The following is a 23,347-nucleotide window of genomic DNA, read 5'->3' on the forward strand; positions in this document are numbered from 1 at the left end:
GAGTCGGTTCCCGGCCCCCCGCAGATGCGCGCCCGGAGCGGGCCGACTCCTCGCCTGCCCTGCCGTCGAGGGCAAGCGTGGGGCCCCGAGCCGGGTTCCCCCAACTCCTGGTGCGCGACCCCCGGCCGGTGGGCTAGCGTGGGCCTTCTCCCTGGAGACCGCCTGGCTGTCGCCAGGTTCCCAGACCTTGGCATCCTGCCTGCCCTCCACACCTCCTCCTGCCCCGCCACCAAATCTGCCCTTTTGCCATGCAGGGAGGAAGACAGTCTAGGACACACAACGGTGACCTAGAACGTTAAACCCAGATGTGAAAGGGGAATAAGCTCAAAGACCTGTTTTCGCTGGCTAATGTCCCAAGCGGGCAAGAGCCATCAGAAGGTGAGTCTCGCTTTCGGGCAGCGCGTCCAGACGCCAGGCTGTTTGATTAAGCGCTCCCTGGCCCGAGGGGGGGCACCGGAAGGCGGTGAGACTGACACACCCGCAAGGTCGGGTTTGAAATGCAAACCGCCGCCACTTGGCCCCAATTAGAGGCCAAACCTTTTATGTAAACAAGGAATAATTAGCTTTGGTAATAGAAGCGTAAACAGAAGCATCGTCCATTGATTCGCTAATTGCCCTTCTGTCCCAGGACAATAGCCTGTGGGTCGGAAGGGCCCAGTGCACCAGAGCACAGGTAAAGGGGACGCACTCTAAAATGGGGTGGGGGAGTGCCAGCACCCTACCCACCCCTTCCTGGCCCCCTCATGCCCACCAGATCCAGCTGGCTCACAGATCCCTAGCCACTCCCGCGGTGGCTGTGGCTGTTCAGGAAGGATGGGAGGCCGGGCTCGCTGTGTGAGCGCCGTGTGAGTGGCAAAGCCCAGGTGGTGGCCAGGAGGTTCAGTGTGTGAGCAAACGGAGCCCCGCTGGGTTCCTTCCATTCCTGCAGTTCCTCTCAGTCCTGCTCATCTTCAGCCCAGGATTCACACGCCCCACGCCCCCAAATCCCTTTCTTGTAAGCAGCCCCCTCCCCCGCCCCGCCCCCTCCATCCTCTCTCCAGGTGCCTTCGTGTGAAACTGTGTGACTCTGGTCCCTTTGAGGCACAGACGCCCAGGCAGCATGGCGGCTGGAGGCTCCCAGACCAGCCCATCTTCTGGCACTGCCACAGTCTGGGTAACTGGCAGGGCCTGGGCACCAGTGGAAGCTTCTCATGGAAGCACTGGGGAGCAATGTCATGCCACCAATGCCAGGCAGCTTTCTCAGTTCCAGGATTTCCTCAGTGGGAGGACCTAGGGGTGGTAAGACCCCCCCCCCCACACACACACACTTCACACAGCATTGGGGAAATGTCACAGATGCCCGCATCAAAGCCTGGGGTCACAGCTGTGCAGGCCAGGAGGGAAGGCCTGCCAGAAAGCCTCCCAGCCCTCCTCGGCCATCCCAGAGCATCTCCAGGCTGCCCGCCCCAAGCAGCACCTGAGAAGGCGTGACAGCCATAGTGACGGTCTGGTCATTCAGAGAAGAATCTCCACTTTCTGTGGAGGCCACGTTGTGACCAGTTTTCCCTCCTCCCCACTTGCCTGGGCTCAAAGGGAAGAGGAGCTGGAGCTGCCCCTCCGGAGGCACCCTGAGGTCAGGCGTCAGCCTCCTGCAGCGCATGGCTCCCAGCCAGCCCTCCCACCTCCTGCCTGCCCTGGAGACAGTACCTTTGTCAAGGACGGGCCCAAAGATGGCCAGGCTGTCGTCTATGGTGGTGCAGTTCCAGCGGCGGCCCCGGAACTGGTGCTGGCACTCCTGGATGCCCAGCTTCACGCCCTCGGCCACGCTGGGCATGATTTCGATGTAATTGCGGCAGAAACGTAGCTGCTTGGGGACCAGGCCTGGGATGGAGCCGCAGAGCAGGGGCTGTGAGCCCAAAGATGTATACTGCTGGCCCAGGGCCAGGGACCTGCGGACACACAGAGGGTAATGGCACTGCACACGGGCACACAGCATGCAGCCCACCGGGCACCGTGCTATCCGTGAGCCCCTGGGTGGGCGGCGCCATGGAAGGCACACGGGCTGTGAACCCTGGCCCTGATGGCACCACCTTTGACCTCTGGAGCTGCCCCTCCTAGGGCAGAGCCGGGCCCCAGGCAGTCAGCATGGCACGTGGGCATGGCAGATGCAGGGGTGTGAGGGCCAGCAGAAAACTTGTAGAAACATTCCAGGGCAATGCAATAGCGTGCGAAGGACCCGGAGTTGGCAAGAGGGCACCGAGGAACCAAGGTCAAGTCCCTCCCAAACTCTGTGCCAGTTTCTCCAAGGCATTGGCAAGGTTGGGCTGGGACCCACAGGAAGGACCCAAACCAACACGGGATCCCAGCCCAGCTCAGGAAAGGCAAAGAAAGCTCAGTCCAGCAAGGAGCTGGCCGCACGGCCCAGGCGTGTTGGCATGCATGTCCATGCAGCACCTGCGGCGCTGGAGGCCTCCTCCTCGGGCGTGGCCTGTCCACCCCAAGTCTGGGAGACCCTGCAACCTCTGTGCACCAGGGCCTCCATGACTACCTCTGCAGCTCCCTGGAAGTTTCTGGAGCGCCACCTCCTCTCTCGCCAGCTCACACATTTAGTTCAGGGTCGGGAGGGAGAAGACCCAGCTCCTGCTCCCCCACGCAACACTCTGGCCTTGGTGGGGAACAGGAGCAGCAGAAATGGCATTTTGTAGAAGAGCTGAGAAAATGACCCGAGGTCTCAGTGGACTTCAAGGCCAGTGCCATCGGCCGTGAGCAGGGACAGAGCGCACTGCAAGGGAGAGCGGGACTCAGCCCTGTCCCTCTAGACCCAGCAACGCCCCATCTGGTTTGGCAATGACCTCAGAACAGCCCCCCACACAAAGACAGCGGAAGAGACCCCAGGGGCAAGTCAGAAAAAAAGCCCACAAAAGCTCTCTGCGCTGGGTGAGCAGAGCCATACACCTGCCTTTCAGATCCGGAGGCGGCTCTGGGGACCGTCAGTGGCACAGGTGGGCCCCATTTCCCCATTTGTTTATTTGTTCTGGGAGGAGGGACTGGACACATAGCTGCGAGCTCAGAGGTAGCGCGGAAACATTTTTAGGTCTTGGAGGCTGAGTCCTTTTACAGAGAAGGAAGGGCCTCCCGAGGGTGCCTCAGCCCTGGCTAACCGAATGACTGGCTGCTGCCTGGCCGGGCCTTTTCCTTGGGTTTGCTCAGAGTCCTCGGGACAACCCATGAGTGGAGGAGGATCAAGCAGACCGTTTCGCAGCCGGCTTCGCCTCGCCAGTCACCTCGCCAGCCCAGGCCACAAGCACTGACCTCAGAACCCCTGGGGCAGAGAGTGGCTGCCTCCCTGCAGCAGAGAGAGACCCGCATTGCGGGTGCCCCTGCCCCGGGCCCTTCTCCTTGCCCACAGCATAGGGCCTGTCCTCCCCTCTCCTTGGACTGGCCGGACAGTGCCCACACAATCCCTTGGCCTGGCCTCCACTCCCCTGGCGCCCCCAACCTGAAGACCTGTCCCAAGCCCCCAAATTCCAGGCTCTGTTCACCCAGTGAGATGAAAGTTGGGCCAGAAGACTGCAAATAGCTCCCAGCAGAGGGTGCCACCTCCCTGCCCCCCCCAGATGCCCAGCCTGCTGGCCAGTCCCCTCCCACTGAGCACCGCAGTCCCCTTGAGCCCCAGCCATGGAGTCCTGTCCTCTGCAGCCACTGGCCAGCAGTGCAGGCCACCACACACTGTCATGGCCGTCACTGTGTAATCTCACTGAATGCTCACTACTGCTGGGTGTAGTCACCCCCACTTTATAGACAGGAAACTGAGGCGCAGAGCAGTTGGGTCACTGCCCTTATCTAGGAGCCGAGCCAGCTGCCAGGTATGCCTGCTCCCGGGCTTCCTCCCAGCTCTCTCCAGCAACATCCCCACCCCACCCCTCAGGCCTCTCCATCAGCGAAAGAGACACAGTGGGAACTTAGGGGGAAGGCTCCTGCCACTGTCGAGAACTTCGTCCCTGGCCCTGCCAACGGCCTCTTTGTCCTCCATCTGGGACTGGCTAGAACACCAGCATTTTCAAAGGCCCTCCCACCCATCGCGGTAAGGATGCCTTAGACCAAGAGGATCCCTTTTCTGGGAGCCCCCCACCCCCCAACCAGAGCGGGCCGCACAGACATGTACCTCCCAAGGTCAAGGGCAGAAGGGCCACTCCGGGGCGCCCCTCCCAAGGGCGCCAGCTCTGACCTGGACATCCTGCCGGGAATTAGCAGGGCCTCTGGGGACAGGGCTTGGCTCTGCTGGCTGGTGTTGGCGCTGAGGAGGCCACGCCGGGGGCGGGTTTCTGCAGGATAGCGGCCCTCCGGGGCGTGCCTGCAGCCCTGGGCCCTGAGTGGCCGTCCCACTCACTGCTCATGTCTGAGATTCCACCGCCCCCCACAACTCCCTGTCCCGAATTCTGGGTGCACGTTCCCCAGGGAGGTCACGTAGCAGGCCCTTTTCTCCTCCGTCCTTCCTACCGAAATGTGCGTGGCTCTGATTAGATGGCTCGGCCTGCTCGGCGGGCTGCAGCCTGGCACCTTCCCACCCCGGCATGCGCCACGACCCCCACTAGAGCCCCCCTCCCCCACCCAGTCACAGAAGCGACTGTGCCTCCTGCTGGGTTTTCCCTCTACCCGATTCAAACTTCCTTATCACAAAGTGTTGGGCTGATTTGATTCATCTGGCTGTGCCGGTGTGAATTCCCTGAGGACAGAGGATGTCTCCCCAACACCAGCTCCAGAACACACACACACACACAGGGCCTGGCACGTGACAGGTACCTGCTGATTCTCAAGGGAAGGCATGAAGGGCCAGTGCTTCTCCCAAGGCCAGTCTGGCCTCCCCCGACCTTGCGGCCCCTCGGCCTGCTCCCCAGGCCTCCAGGCATCCGGAGGTCCCACCTACACACAGGACAAGACTCCTCAGTGGTTCCGCTGAGGAAGTTCCTCCGTTTGGGGTCTGAGACAGTGGCCAGGCTCCCCAGGGAGGCAAGGACCAGCCTGGGATGGGCAGCTGGTGAGGGGGAGGATGCCGGGCACTGCCAGGCCTTCCCATCTGGGCAGGGGCTATTTATATGCAGCTCCTGGCCCTGCCCTGCCCTGCCCTGCCCCAGGGTCCTGCCACCCTCCCCCTGGCACAGCTCATCCTCCACCCCAACCACCCACTGCCCAGCTGGGCTGAGGACAGACACAGGTGGCCCAGCGGACAGACAGCAGGTGCGGGCAGGCAGCAAGCTGCTAGCAGGGAGCACGGCCTTCTCTCCCGGGGCAGACTGGACTTGATTCAATGTGTGCTTCACCAGATTCCCGCCCCACCCAGCTCGTCCCTCTACCCAGAAACACCTCCTGTCTCCAGGGGGCTGAAGGTGGTCCTGTCTGGCGAGCACAGGGTGCAGATAAAACTTAGCTGAACACTTCAGGTGAGCGCAGAGGCTGAATCAACCTGCTCATGTGGCATGTGGAGAGGCACTGACAGGAACCGTGCACTGGGGACTTAAGGTGACGCAGTCGTTGTTCGCCCATGGATTCTGTCACCCAGCCGGCACTAACCTTCCTGCTGCAGGCTGCCTATGTGGTGCAAGGGGCGCACACTTCAGTGTCCCCACTCTGCATCTCATAATGAGCCATCTGGGTCGGAGCCCCACACCCAGCCAAGAGCCTCCCAGATACCTAAATTGTCTCTTTTTAACCTTGGAACCTCCAAACCATGTAGGATTTTAGCTTCAGAGGGGCCCCAGGATTGAGCCAGTTTAAGGTGTTTCTTGCTTGTTAGCCATTTTTCCAAATGAAATCATATGCAATCCCCTTCTCCTCTTTATATAAACCGATAAAAAGAGAGCCTTCTTTCTCAAAAAGCCAAACATACAATTACCAGGTGATCCAGCAACTCTATCCTTAAGTATTTACCCAAAAGAATTGAAAGTGGATATTTTGATGGCCATGTTTAAGGAAGCAGTGTTCACAACAGCCAAAAGGTGAAAACAACCCCCATGTCCATCAGCAGATGAATGAAAGCAAATGTGATCTAGTCATTCGGCGGAGTAGTATGCAGCCCTAAAAAAAGCAAAGGTGTGACACACACTACATTCACGAATTTTGAAGACATCATGCTCAGTGAGACAAGCCAGTCACAGAAGGAAATGTTTCCACTTATACACAGTACTTAGAATAGGCAAATTCATGACAAAGTAAATTAGTGGTTACCAGGGGTTGGGGTGGAGGAGGGGAAATTATTGCATAATAAGTACAGAGTTTCTGCTGGGGATGATGAAAGATTCTAGAAATAGTTGTGAGGGTTTCACAATATTGTGAGTATATTTAATGCCACCAAATAGTACACTTTAAAAAATGGTTCCAATGGAAAAGGAGAAGGGATAGCCCCATCAGCCAGTTTCCCCCGCATGCACCTGCAACCCTCTAGCTGCTGGCCTAGTCTAAGCCCATCCTTCTCTACATGGGGAGACAGAGGCCCAGACGAACAGTCATTTCACTGGATCGCTCAGCCATACATGGGGTCTAGTGGGCTGCGGGAGGCCAAAGGAGGAGGGCCCAGCATGCAGCTCAGGGGAAGTGTCCAGGGCCCCCTCTTCCTCCTTCAAGTCTTAGGGTGAAATCCATGGCCAAGCCTCCCCCAATCATGCCATTCTCAACTAATGGTGCCCTTGACCTCACCTTGCCCAAGGTAGAGGCCTGCATCTCTGCCACCCAGGCAGGGCCTTTTACGCCTCGGACCCAGAGACCTCGTGCTGCTTAAAGTGGCGGACCCAGGTGCTGAGATGGAGGAAGAGAAACGGAAACCATTGTTTTGGTCATTTGTCTCTCTCCTCCGGTGTGACCCCCTTGTTTCTAGAAACCCTAACAGCCCCGTGCTCGCGCTCCATCTGCTGCTCCAAGGTCACACTGAACAGATGCCCTCCCTCAGCCTGCGCCCCCACACTGGCCTGGGGCAAGATGGAAACATCTAGAAGGGGAAGGAAAGGCTGGAAGCCTAGGGCCAAGAGTTGGTCTTGGCACGCCAGGCTTCGACCTTCCCCCTTAGGTGAGGAGGGCTCTGAGGGCTGGTGGACACTGTGAGGGGAACCCGACAAGTCCAGGGGCACCTGTGTCTGTGGGCAGGCCTGGGGCCTTGATGCACCCAGCTCCTAAAGCGTGGAGGCAATGACCACTCCCACCATGGGAGGCCACAGGCCTAGACTTCGGGACCACTCACCATGGTGCCTTGGCAGGGAGCTCGTGGCAAAGCAAGAGCAGAGACCTAGTCATGTGTGACTCACAAGTCACTCAGGCCCTCCCTGGAGCACGTGGGTGCTCACGTCACCGTGCGGCGCAAGCCCCGTGGCCCCATGACCGTGGAGCAAGCCTAGATACCTCGGCTGATGTCTTTCAGCACAGAAGCAGGCAGAGCTCAAGGCCTTTCCAACCAGCCATTCGCTCAGCACGCACAGGCCATCTGGTTCTCCTGCGTGTCCAGCAGGGCACCCTCGTCTATGTGCAGAAGGGAAAAGCAAGCTGGGACACGGACCCAGAGAAGACGAAGAGCACCCACAGAGCTTCTGGGCCCACAGGACCTCCTGCTGGGCTCCCCTCTTGGTTTAGTCCCAATCACCCAACCCCGTGACAAAGAGAAATGTGAGGCGACGGGGAGCCTGCCCCAGGAGAGCAGGCTCAAGTCCTGCCTCGGTGAACACCCCACCTGTTCATGCCACACACACTGGAGTAGTAACACATACCAGGCCAAGTGCAGGTGCTGGAAACAGCACGCAGCTCCCAGGCCAGGAGGCGTCTGTCAATCAGAGCAGTTTTGGAAGCGCCTACTGGGTTGGGGTGCTGTGCAAGCCATGGATGAGTGACAGAGGGTCCCAAGGCGCTGGCACTCTGTAAGCAGAGCGCCTGGAGAGAGCACTCCCAGAGAGCACTCAACGAGTGCCAGGGAAGAGGACCCCTTGGTGATCAGGGAGGTGCAGAACAGCAGGACAGGGGCTGGGGAGCCGTGCTGCTGCTGGGGCGGGAACAGCCCCAAGCAAGAACTGGAGGGGGCTCAGCAGCCCGAAGACCACAGAGGAGCAGACAGAGGAGGGGGCAGAGGTGGGGACCGGGGGCAAGGGCGGCTGACCCCAGGGACCCGGGCAGCTATGCAAGTCTCCCGATCTGAGCTTTGGCATTGGCGGCGAGGACCGTGCAGCAGGAGGGCTGGCCGGCCAGCGGGTGCACACAAGGGGGGGAGACAGCTGGCACTGAGGAGATAGTCAGGCCCAGCAGTGTGCTCCCGGGCTGGGGAGCTGGCTGGGTCTGCAGGATCGCGAGGGGGGACTTCCTACTCTGCCTCCCACCCGAGCAGCAGCTCTGCTCTGGTGCCGGGCCGGGAGCCTGGGCCTCTGGACTGCCTGGACTGGGCCCTGCTGTGTGACATGGCCCCCCAGAGTAGAAGAACAGGAAGGTGGAGGGCTGGGGGTAACTGCGAAGGAAAGGGGGTGTCCCAGGCCAGCAGGCCACACTACCATGGGTAGAAAAACCCCCATGCTCAAAAAAAGAATAGGAAACCAGAGTGAAAATTCATCCCTTCCTACTAGGCAGCGGCCCCTAAAGACGGGCTGTGGGCGTGGGGTGGGGGTCTCCCCATCTTCTCCTCCCTCCCTTAACTCACCAACTCACTGGCCCACGGGCCAGGTGGCTGCTTCTACTTCTGTGAAAGGCTCTGGCAACTCCCCTGTGTCCCCCAACTCCAGAGAGGGGCTTTTTCTGTGGGGGCAAATTAAGGCCACCAGGCACCCAGGGGACCAGGGCTGTGATCACAGGAATGGAGGGAGGGTGCTCAGAACCAAGAGCGGGAAGGGCTGGGCTCCCCCGCCCAGGGGTGGGGCGCCCTGCCCCTGTCCCAGGAGGTGGATGCTTCTTTGGGGAGAAGAGGGAAGGGAGGCGGGAGCCTGGCTGGAATGTTACAGCTTCTGTTCTCCAGAGCAGCTCCCTGAGCGCCTGGCCTGAGGCTCCGGCTGATCTGATAAGATGTGACAAGGCAGCCTGAAAAATGTTGAAACCTGTAAAATGTTGAAACCTGTTTTTTGTTGTGTTGTGAGCATGAGGGTTTTTTCCCCTTAAATTCATAGGAAAGTGGAGCTGATCAGAGAAGGGGAGGGGAGGAGAGAGGGATTGTCCCACCAGCCAACGGGGCGGGACCCAGAGCAGGATGGCCCAGAGCAGGATGGCCCAGAGCAGGATGGCTGTCTGCGGAGGAGGAAAGGAGGGTGAGAACTGGGGAAGAGGTCTGAGAAAGTGGGCGGGAGGGTGAGCTAGGGGAGGGGGGAGATTGGGTCTCCCTGCGTAGTCCTGGGTCCTCCCTGGCCCAGCCAGGCGGCTGTGGGTGTCTCCCTGCAGGCAGGTACTGGCTCAGGAGGACTCATGGGGGCAGGGAAGCTCCTGAGCCCAGGTGGGTATCCAGAGGGGATATAAGGGGGCCAGAACCCCAAAGGGTCTTCTGAGAGGCACTGAGGCCGCAGGCGGGCAAATGTTTGCAGGTGATTGCAGAGCAGAATCGGCTGCCAGGTGCACTTGTTTTGCAGAGCAGTTCGGAGCTCAGGTGAGTCCACGTTGTCTCACTCGCCCTGCCCCTCCCACGCCGGGGACACCAGGGGGCTGGTATGCTGACCAGTGAGACAACTACAGCCAAAGATGAGAAATGGCTGTCTCTGGGTCACTGTGCTCCCACCCACTCGCTGTTCGGGGTGAATTTTCTCAAAGCTCCCTGTAAATGGGTTCAATCTTTCCAACTTGGAAGATGCTAAGCATTCCAGAACCCCCGTGAGACCTGGTGCTTCTGGGGATCCCTCTGGGATGCTCACTGGGGAGGGGGGGTGCTTGATAAAGTTCTGCTGCTTCAGTCCTGCCTGAGAAGGCCGTCCTGCCTCCTCGCCAGCTGGAATGAGGGGTGGACCGAGCGGTCTAGAGGGTGCTCGAAGCCTCTGTGAGTGACCACACACGGCAGTCACCCATCACAGAGTCAGGCCAACGTTGGGCAGCTCCTGGGACACCGTCTAGTCCAGGCCCATGGGAAGCTGGAGCCCAAGAGGCCACGTGACTTGCCCAGGCCTCAGACACAGTCAGACGGCCTCCTGGACACCACGTGCCTTCCTCCTCAGAGCCACGGGTCCGGGGCCTCCCCTGGAACACTGACCCGCCTTTCTGGTTGGCGGAGTTAGAAACCCCATGTGGGTCAGTCACAGGAGTGGAGTGCTGAGGGCGAGGGCTGAAAAAGGCAAGGAAGACATCTGTGGAAAGGTGGACGTTGAGCTCATGGTGAACAGCTTTAACTCCCAAGGCTTCACCACCAGTGCCTACCCGTCCGCCCCATGGCCCAGAATTCTCACTTAAACTCCCAAACCTCACATACATCATTAGCTCCTTTTAGCCTTGTAACACTTCTCCCCTTCACAACTGCCCCAGCCCTTACGTTATAGAATGCAGGGGTTAGGGCCTCCCTGGTGGCACAGGGGTTAAAGCCTCAGCGCTACCCAGCTATTACCTGTCACCAGGCATGAGTTCGATCCCTGGCCAGGAAGCTGACCCATGTGGCACAGCAGACCTCTCCTGTTTCTCCCACTGTGTATTTAATACATCTGCTGCTTCTGCTCCCCACTCTGTCTCTGGTGAACCCTCTCACTCCCTGCACCTCTGGCCTGTATGAATAAAATAATAAAAATAAAAATAATAAAAATAAATCTTTAGAATGCAGGGGTTAGTCTCCCATTTTACAGATGGAAAAATAGGGCCTTACAGGGTTGGTTCCCAGGCTGGGAGTTTCTTGGGTTCCCGCACTGCCTTATCCTCCAAACCTTGGTTAAAAACACGATGGCCTTCTCAGACCTCTGCTCACTTTGGACTCCTTTCATTCTTTAACATTCTAGTGAAAAAATCTCTTAATATGTACAGTTTAAACTGTTCCCTTTGGGCATTTCCCAGAAACACACTCAGTTGAAATGCACATGGACTATTTCTCTACTGAAATGGACTTTCCTGAGAAGGGGACGATGTCCTTCCTTTTAGGGTGCGGTAGAGTTCACTCTGGCTCTCCGATGGGTACAGCACCTGTTCTTACCCCACTGAGCCAGATCACCACGCCATTGTCCTCACCCCCCCAAACCTGGCAGGCTGCCAGCGGGGAAAGGGAGGGGCAGGTGATGACCCTCGTGGCCTTCTGGGCCTTTCTGATGGCCCGACAGTCAGAAATGCTTTGATTCTTAGGAAGCCCAAGAGGGACTGTGGAAGGTCCCTCCGCTTGGGTGTTCACTCACAGTGGCTCCCCGAGCCTCGTCCAGAAGCCACTCACTGCCTGGTGTATCCTCCTTCCACAAACACAAAAAACACCAGGCGCACTGCTGGGCCCTGGGAACCCCCAGATGTGAGTGGGGTTCTTCTGATCTGGCAAGAAGGCCCAGCTAAGCCTGGGGCTACCTGTACCTAGCCCATACACCTTGCACCCTGCGGCCTGCAGGCCTGCCCAGCCCGCCTGGCGCCAGACAGAGCAGACCACCAGCCCTGGAGAAGGCCCACCCAGCCCTCACACACGCCCTTCTGAGGAGCAGGGGGGTCTTAACCAGCTTGGTGCCAAGGTGCTCAAGTCTCTAGGGGTGATTCTGAAAATACAGACACCTGCCCTCCAGAGCCAGCGCCACTGAATCAGGCTCTCCAGGAGGGGCCTGGATGCTGAATCACGGAAACTTCCCCAGGGTATGACAAGGGCACCCAGTATGAGCTGATGCGAAACAGAACACCCCGCGCCCCCCAGGGAGTTCTCCCACCAAAATGTTTCTTTCGGATCTCACTGAGATTTGAAAAGTTTCAGCTGTCAGGACGCAAGAGGGATAGAAGAACAACTCCAGAGGCACCATGGGGAAGCAGCCAGGCAGGCGGGGGCTGGCCGGGCCATGGGCCCCTCGCCAAAAGTAAAAAGTCCATGTCATTTTGTCAAAGTGCGTGTGTGTGAGCACGCGCATGCGCAGTGGGGGGGCCCCCTAGGGTTCTACAGGGAAGGATGTTTCAACTTTAGCATCAGCTTAAGAGACACAGCAGTACATTCAGTGAAACCTAGGTTGAAATCCCAGCCACAAAGGCGTTTTGGGGCCAGTGGGGGAATCTGATTCATTCAGCCCTGAATAATTTTGCTAAGTGTGATAAAGGTATGCGGTCGTGGGAGTCATCCTCATCTGTTGGAAATGCTGGGCTAAAGAGTCATGATGACTAAGTTACTTTGAAATAGTTCAGCAGAAACAAAACCAAAAACCTGCCGGCCGGGAGGGACGAGCCACGATGACAAATACAACCGAGCCGCCCGGGAGGCGGTAACATACGTGCTCCTTGGCTACTCTCCCGACAGCCATTTTCATGATACAACTTTGAAGGAACAACAAACATCGGCTCCAAGCGACTGCTGGGAGGGCTGCAGGAAGCCGCAGGTGCCCCTCGGCCCTGCCGGCAGGAGCCGGCTGGCAGAGTCCGGGTGGCAGAGTCCGCGGGCGCCAAGCACCTGGTGCGCGCGCAGAGCAGGGCAGGGCGCAGGCGGCGGCGCGGGCGCGCTCAGGGCGCAGCTCCCCTCGGTGCCTTTCAAGGTGGGTATTTCCACCGCATTCCCGGGCGCTCTTCAGGCGCTGGTCCCCCACGGCGCAGAGCACGCTGAGCAGGTGAAGACAGCCCTGGCGGCACTGGGCTCCCCGCCCCCGCTCTGCCTGGGAGGCTGCACGCGAGTTCAAAGCGGAGGCGGCCCCTCCCGCCCGGCCCATGCCCCATCCACAGGCGAAGCAGCCAGAGCGAGCCCCAACGGCTTCCCTTGCGCCCCCCGCCCACACACAAACCCCGTCCATCAGCACAGGGTCCTGCAACGCCAGGCAGGGTCCCTGCATCCTCCAGGAGCGGCGCCCACAGGTACCTGGGGGTGTCAAGCATCCACTCAGCACCTTAACTAGGTGCTGCATCCACAGAATGTGGTGGCACTAAGAGGGGTATTTACGTGGCTGCAGGTAAATTGGATTGGGGGTGCTAAAACTAGTGATGCCTGGACCCCATTTCCAGAGAAATGGGCTTAGTTGGTCTGAGTACCTCCAGGCTTCCTTCCAAGAGGAGGTGGGGTGGAGCAGCCTCCTAGGTCACAAACAAGGCTCAGAACCTGCCCTGTCTTCAGGAGGGGGGTGGCCTGGTGCGTGCCCTGGGGCGCCACCCGCTGCGTGCCCAGCTGGGTCGTCCTCTCCTCCCAGCTCTGTCCACCTCCTCTCAGGCACCGCCTCTGCCTTGCAGTCTTTCTCCCAGCAAATCTCCATCTTTACAGCAATGGAAGAGTTTTTGACCCAGCAGTACACCAGTAAAGTGTTTGGGCTTGCCCCTCCGTTTACATCCGAGTAAATCACCCAGCCTCCAGTCCCGGGCACTGCTTGCGCATGACAAAACACATACTCTGGAACAAAAAACAAGATAAAACTACTTCCAAGAAATCCTTTCTCCCAGGGCCTCAGGCACTTTGCTGACCCCACTGTGGAAGATCCCAGACCCTTTGGTTTTCCAGTATTCCCTGCTTCCTATTTTCCACTTATTGCTTAGTCTGTAGCAGGGCATGAGAGAAGGAGCGAAAGACCTCTCTGCAGACAGGCACAGGTCAACATACACTCTTGGAGTTTAAAGCACCAAAGTTTTTCTCCTACGTGGGGTTCCCACAGTTTTCTCCATTCATGTACTGGGGAACTCAGAAAGGGCAGTATTATTAATAATAGTTAAAATCCATTGAACCCTGGCTAGTGCCAGGAGCTATGGAAAACTCTTTACATAGAGTGTATCTTTTAATTTGCCAGAAAATCCTCTGAGGTTATCCTCAACCCTATTTGACAAGAACTGGGGTGCAGGCCAGAGGTGTGGGGGCAGAGGTGTGTATGAGAGGATTCACCAGAGACAGAGGTGGGGTGCAGGAGGGGGGGACAGAACAGGCAGACTGACTGAAATGCACTGCTGAGGGGAGCAGCCGGGAGACAGGCGAGGTCTGCTGGGCCCTGGGGGTCAGCTCTTGGGCCGGGGATCCAGCTCGTGGGGTGGCTTCACAGTGCTGAGACCTAACTCCTGCACCACCAGGAAGGCCCTCCATTGTTGTTCTTGCCCACAGCTAGGGCAGGTTCTGGTGCTTGGGGGTGTCCACATTTTCAGTCCTGTGTTCCAGTCACATTCATTACAGAAGTATTAAGGAATTTCTCCCAGGAGAAAAGACACTTTGGACCAAAAAGAGAAATTCACACACACCCATGCACATCCACACAGCAAGTATTTAAGTGAGCAGCTTTTAATGACCGATTTCTCTACAAATACAGGGACGAAAATGAGAGAGGCCCTTGAGGACGGTGAGGTAATGGGGTCACTCAGGGCTGTACCTGAGATAAAGGGGAGAGCTTTTACAGGTGCATACCAGGTGGTGAATAAGCAATGTGGGTGTGTTTATTTGGGCAGAGAGTGGCTAATAAGGTCATGAGGAAGTAACTTCCTGGACTCGGCCGGCCGTAAGTAAGGCAGGGAGGCAGCCAGCTTCCCGGGGTACTCAGAATGATCAGTACTGTTAATAATAATAGCTAATATCCACTGAACCCTGGCTAGCTCCGAGCCATGGGAAACTCTTGACATGGAATATATCTTTTTTTTAAAAAAAAAGATTTATTTATTTATTCATACAGAACTGGGGTACAGGCCAGAGATGCGGAGGGTGAGAGGATTCACCAGGGACAGAGCGGGGAACAGAACAGGCAGATTGATGAAGTACACTGCTGAGGGGAGCAGTGGGCGGGTCAGGAGAGGTCTGCCTTGCCGTGTGGTCACCTCCGGGGCAGGCGGGAATTGAACTCATGCGGAAGTGGCTTAAGCTTCTTAGTGCTGTGCTTTAACCCGCTGCGCCACCAGGGAGGGCCCAGAATATATCTTGTAATGTGCCAGAGAATCCTCGGAGGGTCTCATCCTCACCCCTATTTGACAGGTGATGACAGAGAGGGAAAGTAATTTGTCTGGGGTCACCCAGCTGGAAAAGGGTTGCAGGCCAGTGGTGCCTATCGCCAGGAGGAGACTTTTATTAGGATCAGGCCTGATGGGAGCAACTCGGGGGAGGGAAGGAGGAGGAGAAGGAACTAGGTCCTGCCTGCTACTTAGGCTGCCGTGGGGCTTACAGGCCTGTCTGTCGCCCAACACAGCCCTGCCTATGGGTCTCGTCTTCCACATTTGCAGTCTGGTCTCGGTGTCCCAGGCAGGGCAACCCCCGGACCCCTTTCTGAGGGCTGGAGGGACTTGTGTGTGAGACGGGTGAATTCAGGACTTGCTGGCAACTGTGAGCATCGCGTGCCTGAGAGAGGGGAGGGTGGATGGCACACAACCCGGACCTTTCCCCACAGAGCACCAGCTGAACCTCTTGACAGCTCTGAATGACTGTTTCTTTACAAATGAGGAAACGAAGCTCAGATGGGAGCATAAGCCACTAAGTCAGGGGGATTCGACCCCTCTCATCTGTCTGGGCCCAAATCCTGTACTGTCCAGATCCCAGCCCGTTCGTTCATCCCAGCAGAAAGCACGTAATTGACACCACTGTGTGCTCTGCACTAAACAGAGTCAAGGGGCAGGTGGGCGGGGCGCTGTAATTTAGGGGCAGGCCACATGCATGTAGGTCCTAGAGCAGAGGACATGCTCACAGACACCTCATGTGGTAGGGGAAAAGCGAACAGGATGGGGTGAAAAAATCTACAGGACCTCAAAGCCAAATGCTCTGAGAGAAAAGGGCGAGGGAGGGCACTTTGGAGACACTGGTGTGACCCAAGACCTGAAACCAAGGGCTGATGAGTTCTGAGCCCGCGGGCTGTGATGTGCGGGCATGAGAAGGGCGGCCTGCCTGCGGGGGGCTGGCCCGGAGGAGTCTTGGCCTCTCCTCAAGTCTTGACCCCCCTCGGCCTCCCCAATAACTCAAGGTTATGCGGGTGCCCTTTTGAGAGCCCCAGGGGGATGTAAAACCCAACATGCAGCGTCTGGGATTCGTGTCTTGGTGAGGACAGAGGATCAAAAAATACCCCTTCCCCGTGGGGTCATGCCAGGGGAAAGGAGGCACAGAGCAGCCCCACCCAGCAGTCAGCGTGTGCTCGGGCAGTGCCCACAGCCGGGGCTGGCGATGCGCTGACCAAGTCCCCTGCTGCCATGTTGCTTTGGCAGGGTTCTGGTTCCCCAACTCGAAAATGCAAATCTACTTCACAGAGGCTAGAGGAAGAGTGACTGACACAGAGCCCCGCAGTTGCTGCTGCTGTGAGAGCCCACAGGTGTCAGTGCCATTCTCTGTGCCAGGCGCTGTGCCAGACACTGTAACTAGCAACTCATTTAACCCTCCCAACAACCCCGCACGAAGGCACTCTAATCAGCAGCCTCATCTGGATAGGGGAAGATTAAGCGATTGCTTATTTACCTGCAGTTGCCAGGTAGCGAGACAACATCCTATCTGGTTCCAGAGCCCAGAAAGTTTAACCCGTAGGGCTTAGCCACAGCACCCAGCCGTTCTCTGCGAGGTGGGGAGGACAGCTCCATCAGGTACAGCCAGCTACTGAGCACCCGCTGGGGGCCACAGAGAGGTGAATGCCCTGGGGGGGTCCCCCAGTCTCTCAGGGAGATAATGCTTAAGCATATCGCAGGACACCTAACACAGGGTCGATCCCATTCTGCCCCCCCTCTGAGGGAGGGTGAAGGGGAAGGGAGACAGGGACAGGATGGCAGGTGGTGGGGGGCAGGGAAGGGGAGGTTGGGGGAGGAGCAGACGATGCCCCAGGGCACCAAGACTGGCTGGTTTTGGTTTCTCATTGCCTCGCAGAACAGGTCAGCCAGGTGAGTGGCTCATTCGTTCATTCGTTCATTCATTCATTCATTCATTCGTGAATGCATGCACCCTCATTCAGCGCTCAGGAATGGGTGCCCCAGCTGAACTAGTTCTCACACGATGATTTTTGAAAAGCCAGAGGGATCACAATCTGGTTGCTGAGAAGAATAAGACCACAAGGACAAAGTAAAAGGGTAATAATTGTTACTTGAGGGGGAAAGGAACTTCAAGGCTAAATACTTTTGGAAAACAAGATTAAACAAATGAAAACAAGTGTCACCCCCGCAGGGCCTCTCTGGGTGGTTAATATGCTAATGAGATGCTAATATGCTAATGAGCCCCGTAAATACCTAGACGTTGGAAGTAGCAGGGGGTACTTTCCAGGCTTATTTGACCCCAGAAGCCCTTCTCAGCAGGAATGCAGGGTTGTAAGAAGTTCTGGAAGACATTTTGCAACATCCTCCCCTGCTCAAAAGGTGTGCAGAAGAGCCCAGAGTAGAAGTAAAGCGGAGATGATTCCGGGAGGACTAGGCTCTGAGATGCCTTTTGAAAAATCCGGGTTAGGTCAGGGCCAGGCATCGGAGTGATGGGAAAGAGCTTCTCAACTGGGAAAGGAGACCCTTTCATCTTCACAGGAAGGCCCTAAGAAGTGGGGTTTCCGCCCTGGGGGGGGGGAGTAGGAGGAGCCAGGGAAGGCTGAGGGCGGTGGATTTTCTTTCCTGGCAGAAGGAGTCAGTGTTTGGATAAGGGGGTGAAGGATTCACCTTTGGTGTTCCCTGAAGTGGCACCTGAGAGAAGCTACTGCAATAACTCTGGTGGGGTGGCCCATGGGGACAGGCGGGGGCGGCGGGGGAACGTGCCTGAACTCGGCAGACTGGGCCTCTGGCTGGGGCTGGCGTGGTTTCTGGATGGTGGGCAGGGTGTTCACAACCCAATCAGGGTGCACCGGAGGGGCAGAAAGGGGGAGAGGGAAGAGGCTAGGAGGTGACCAGGGAAGTGATGGCCGGCCCTTGTCATGAAATGACCAGTAGCAGCCCCTGTGCAGACAGTGCGGATCTCAGTTGGGGGGAAACTGAAGTTGGGGGGAAACTTCCATTAGACACCAGACAAGATGGTTTTGATGTGTTGACATGAGCCCTGGGGCCTAACCCTGACCCTGCTTCTTCCCTGTCCGGCACCGCAAAGCATTTCTGCAAATGAAGACCACAGACCATGCTTTATAGCTGCCAGACTGACAAAGATGAAGTCACTTGGTCCAGGCATTAGTGACCTGGTGACTAGGGAGAGCAAAGATGACAATGCAGTGGCCAGGACCTCCTTCAGGACCTCCTGGGCACACAGCGGACACCAGCTTGCAAAGCAGAACGGTTACACATCTGCACCCACAGTTCCATCCCAGGGCAGATGTCCTTGGGAGCTACGAGTGTAGACGAATTGTGGTATACCCTGGCGATTCACGTAAGGTGCCCGAGAGGCTAGCAGTCAGTGAAATAGAAGGTAGGACCAGAATAGAGATGTCAATGCAGATAAAAGTTAGCCCTTTGAAAAGATCATAAAACTGACATTAAGTTAGCCGAACCAAACCGTACTTAAGTACCTATTCTGATAGGAGCCGAGAGTTTTATATTCTAAGTGACAAAGAAATCACTTACAGGGAAGTTAACAACGACAGAAAAGAGACACTGAGGTTCAAGGCTGATGACAGTCCTGGCATAAGAATGATACTCTCCACAACTGTTAGGTCTATGAGTGGGGAAAAAGTCACACACACACACACACACACACACACACACACACACAGAAAGTGAAGACACCCGGCTAATAACCACTTATACCATATAAAAGTGAGAATCAGGGCCCTCCCTGGTGGCGCAACAGGTAAGGATGCAGCAAGGCAAACTAGAGGCCCTCCCTGGTGGCGCAGTGGGTTGAAGCACAGCACTGAGAAGCTGAAGCCACTGCAGCAAGATTTCGATCCCTGCCAGGGGGGATGACCCACATGGCCGGGCCGACCCCTCCTGACCCACCCACTGCTCCCCTCAACAGTGTACTTCATTAGTCAGCCTGTTCTTCTCCCCAGTCTGCTTCTGGTGAATCCTCTCACCGCCTCTGCCCCTCTGGCCTGTACCCCAGCTCTGTATGCACACATACATAAATCTTATTAAAAAAAAAAGTAAGACTCATATTGCAAAATGGAAAAGAGCCAATAACAGAAGACTACCTATATAGCAAAATGAAAAAATTACATTGTTAGCTGGGGAGAAATTACTTTAATGTAATGCAATAAACATGCAAAATTGAGAATGTGGTCAAGTCTGGGGGGCGGAGGGACGAGATGGGGAGGGCGAGGAACAACCTTCATCACATTGAGGGTCTTCAGATTTTTTTCTTATCTAGCCTAGATATATGTATTCTCTCTGGTGTGTCAATTATCACCTAACAAAAATATTTTTATAAGTTTGCAATCAAAAATATTGTATTAAGAACAAAAAAGCGCACGTGGCTTCTCTGAGACACATCTTCTGCTCTGAGATGGATTCTTTGTGTCTCCAGAAGCCTGAGTAGGGGGCGAGCAAGCAGGGTGGCCTGTCCAGGTCCAGAAGGTGAGAAGGACGAGGAACAGGAGGCCAATAGATTGGAGAGGGTCAAAGAAAGTCCCACCCGGCTTTCAGCTTTTCAGGTGTTGCCACTTGCTGGGCAAGCAAAGTAAATTCCCTGGGGTCAGGGCCAGGGTCTCTTTTTTTTTTTTTTTAAGGTTTATTTTATTTATTTATGCACGCAAGAGCTGGGGTACAGGCCAGAGGTGCAGGGGATGAGAGGATTCACCAGAGAAAGAGTGGAGAGCGGAACAGCAGGATCCACTGAAATACACTGCTGAGGGGAGCAACAGGTGAGACATGTGGGTCAGCAACCTGGTAGGGGATCGAACTCGTGCTGCAGTGCCTGTCGACAGCTTCATAGTGCTGAGACTTAACCCCCTTCCACCCTCAGGGAGGGCCGGGCCCCGGGTTGTGTACCAATTGTGGAGCCTGAGAAATGTATCTGACTGCAACTTGACATTGCTGGCCTGGACCTGTGTCAGGCTGGCACCGGCCCCCCCAGCGCCAGGCACCACCTCTCCTCTTGCTGTGTAGCAGGCCTCTGACAGCTGTGGGCGCCTGCATCTGACCGGGCCTCCTTCCACCCCCGCCACACTTGCTCATCATGCTCGGCAGGCTGAAGTGGCCAGCGTCTGAACCATTAACTAGATTCATTAAATCCTCACGGACCAGTCCTTGGGACCCAGGGAAAGTCCAGCGGCCACATTTGATTCACCCTTCCTTCCTAAGGGGGGCCTCTGTGAGCAATCAACAGGGCACAAGGACACAGCTCAGGTCAGAGTGCACACGGCCTTGGGGCCACTGAGTGGCAGGCTCGGATGCCACAGACTCATCGCCCACTTGTTTCTTCAAACAGGTTTTAATTAATTGGGACAAACCAACGTGAAGTGCGTGTCTTTCCCTTCGTGCGGCCTCTTCCCATTCAGGAAGAACTGAGATCATTCTGTTCCAAAGAAGCCTGGCCTGGCAGAGGATATTTTTTTTATAATCCTTGCTTCAGAGCTATGTTCTGAAGGTGATATTCATTCACCTTTAACTCCATTCCTGGGTATTGTTTTATTTCATCCCACAGCTGCCCTGAGAACAGAATGTTTAACTTCGTTTTACAGATGAGCAAGCTGAGATCTGCGATTCCTAAGAAATGACCCAAAGTGTCAGTCCTAACAGGGCAACACATCTGAGAGTCACCCCAGGGGCAGCTTGACCCCCCTTTCCAGAATGCTGTGCCCCTGCCGCACAGAAGCTGGAAGCTCAGAGCTAGGCTCTGGGGAACCAGAGAAGGTCAGTGCCAGCCCTGAAGTGGGAACCAGCTGAGTGTGGATCGGAACCTGCCTGGGAGGGAGGCTGGCTCCCCACACTGTGGCTCCAGGGACATTCCGGATGGTGTGTGGGGACAGGGAGAGCATGGCGCTGCCCTCAAGGGCTGACAGCCCAGTGGGCAGACAGGACAGATGGAGGACACAGAGGTTAACGGGGGCTAAGGACTGGCGGGTCTTCCTGGAAAGGCCTCGGAGAGGCTATGGACACCCAGCTGGGACGGGAGGCCGGAGCCTGACTGGTACGTGACCCCCTACCGTGTCCAGTCTTAAGAGGACACACTTTGCCTCCGCTTTGCTGGGTGGTGGGGTGCAGAGGTGACGGAGACCCAGCCCTGCCTGCGGGGCTCCCGGTCTAGTGCACAGAGCCCAGGTGTGCCTGGAAAAGCCTGACCGGGGGCGCTACTGAGAAAGGGCAGGACAGGGGCAACGGGGTGGGATCGGGGCTTAGAAGGATGCAGAAGCGTCCACAGAGCTCATTCCCAGGAGAGGCAGGGCAAGCGCAGAGGCCTGGAGAGGTGAGAATAACGCAACAACAAAGGGAAATTCATGACAGCAAGCGTGTGGCGAGAGTCTCTCTGCCGGGTCTCCCGTGTGCTGTCCCTTCGTGCCTCATTCTGCAGAGGAAACAGGCTCAGGGGTTCAGGCCACCTGGATATCATAGGGGAACCATCTGGAGCTCAGGGCAGCTGTTCCCCAAAGCCCACGCTCCATCTGCCAGGTGAAGACGGTTGTAGGCGGAGACCACTGGGTGGGGCTGAGCGGGGCTGGGGAACCAGGAACGACCATGCCACAGCTCGGCCCAACCGGCCTCAGATCTCCGGCTGGGGCGTCTGAAATATGGCGAATCAACTGAACACGGAGGAAGCTCCTTTGAAGACGAGACTGGATCGTCAGGTTCCCAGTTTAAGAGGAAGGGACTTGAAGGTAAGGGGCGGTCCCAGACCTGAGGGCTCAGGAAACCAGACGGGACAGAGGAAGTGGGTCTGCCGAGAGGGCTGGGGGGCGCCGAGGGAGAAAGCAGGGTCTCTGTGACTGCGCCCCTTCCCATCCAAGCCCCCAGGCCTCTGGGACACGGACGGGGCCTCAGGTGCGTCACAGGTGTCTCCACCCTGCACCTGATATTTAAGTTTTGTCACACAAAGTGTTAAATATGGAAGCGTCTCTGCTGCTCAGTGAGCTGTGACCTTGAACTCGGGCCCTTCCCCGCATGCTGGTTATACTTCAGCAGTAAGTGATAAAAAAATCGGTTCATCAGCTTATCTCGGCGAAATCCCTTCCTCCGAGGCTGGGAAGGCTAGTTCTGTGCTAGAAACAGCAACACCAGGAGAGTCAGCTCCCAACACCGGTCTGCAGTCTGCTCCCCCCGCCCGACACCCCAACTGGACCTCCCAGCTCTGCCAATGGCCCCACCTTTGGGCCTCGAGATACCCAGCCCCGTGGCACAGGCCGTCGGAGCGGGTCAGCCCCAGACAGAGGCCTGCCCGGCCCGGAAGTAGCTCATGGCCACTGGGGCAAGAAACCTCAGCAACCTGCGCACTCGGGCATGGCCGGGTAGAGGCTGTGGCTACAACCTCGTGGGCCCGGGAACACTTGTCCTGCAGAAGAGCAGGGCCTTAGAGGCCAGAGGGGAGCCCTGAAGTGGAAGGCCTGTACCTGGAGCTAATGGTGGGTCACGCACAGTGCTGGGCAAAAAGGTGCGGAGAAGGGGAGACTGCAGAGCGGGAGGCAGGTGGGGAGGGCTGCGGGGAGGCTGAGTCTCTGGGTGTGACTCTTCTGGAGAAGGGAGGCACAGAGAGGGATCTCCCTGGCCCGAGAACACGGGAGAGTCTCAGTGGTACTCCAAGCTCTGGGGCAACAAACGGGACTTGGACTAAGTGGCCGTGGGGGCCGTGGGGGCTGTCCTGACGGTGGGGTGAGGAGTGGTGTTAGGAAGGGGGGCAGTTGTGGCTGACATGGTTGAAGCTCCAACATCTGCCACTGGGAGATGGGCAATGGAAGCTTCCAGGACCTTCGTGCCCTCCCCCGTGGAAGGGGATGACGGGAGAATCTGCTTCCCGAGGTTGTAAGGGGATGTGTGTTTCCTCCGTGCACAGCAGAAGCCGGGAAAAATTAGCAGGACACTAATTGAATTAGCAGGCCACCTTTCTTCTGCTGGCTTCCTGTCTCTTGGGCTCCGAGAACCTCAGTTTTCTTGTCAATAAAATAGGGTGAAGATGCCACCCTGTTTTCGCTTCAAAGACATTACTGGGGTCACAGGCTCCAACCTTACTGGTAACTCAGAAGCACCAGCCCCTCTCCTGTAGAAGCCTTAGTGAGGATGGGGACCCACCAGCCTGTGGTCACCTGTTCTCTTTCCCCACAGGAGTGATCTCCAGAGATGCCCACAGACTGAAGCAGGAGGGAGGGAAGAAGCTACCAGAGCTGCGAAGACACCTTGCAGGCTGATGGTAAGGCCAGCCTGACCCCCGTCAGCTGCTGTCCTCTGTCCCTCCTTCAGGCCCCATCTTGTGGGTCAAGCCTGGCCCCTCTAGGCTTCTTCTGGAAGGACCTGGCTGGCAGTGAGGGACCCTGGC

The 23,347-nt window shown here is 57.0% G+C and overlaps 1 protein-coding gene across 1 annotated transcript in view; it reads right to left on the reverse strand.

The window, feature by feature from the left end:
* Positions 1 to 23,347, reverse strand: part of WNT3 (wingless-type MMTV integration site family, member 3) — a 41,748-nt gene that overhangs the window by 8,138 nt on the left and 10,263 nt on the right. The window contains exon 2 of the mRNA XM_004684066.2: positions 1,687 to 1,928. Within this exon, the coding sequence (XP_004684123.1) occupies positions 1,687 to 1,928 (242 nt within the window). The remainder of the gene's footprint in view (positions 1 to 1,686; positions 1,929 to 23,347) is intronic.

The sequence above is a fragment of the Condylura cristata genome, unplaced genomic scaffold (genome assembly GCF_000260355.1).
Source record: "Condylura cristata isolate star-nosed mole 26May11 unplaced genomic scaffold, ConCri1.0 scaffold00017, whole genome shotgun sequence".
NCBI classification, from domain to species: domain Eukaryota; kingdom Metazoa; phylum Chordata; class Mammalia; order Eulipotyphla; family Talpidae; genus Condylura; species Condylura cristata.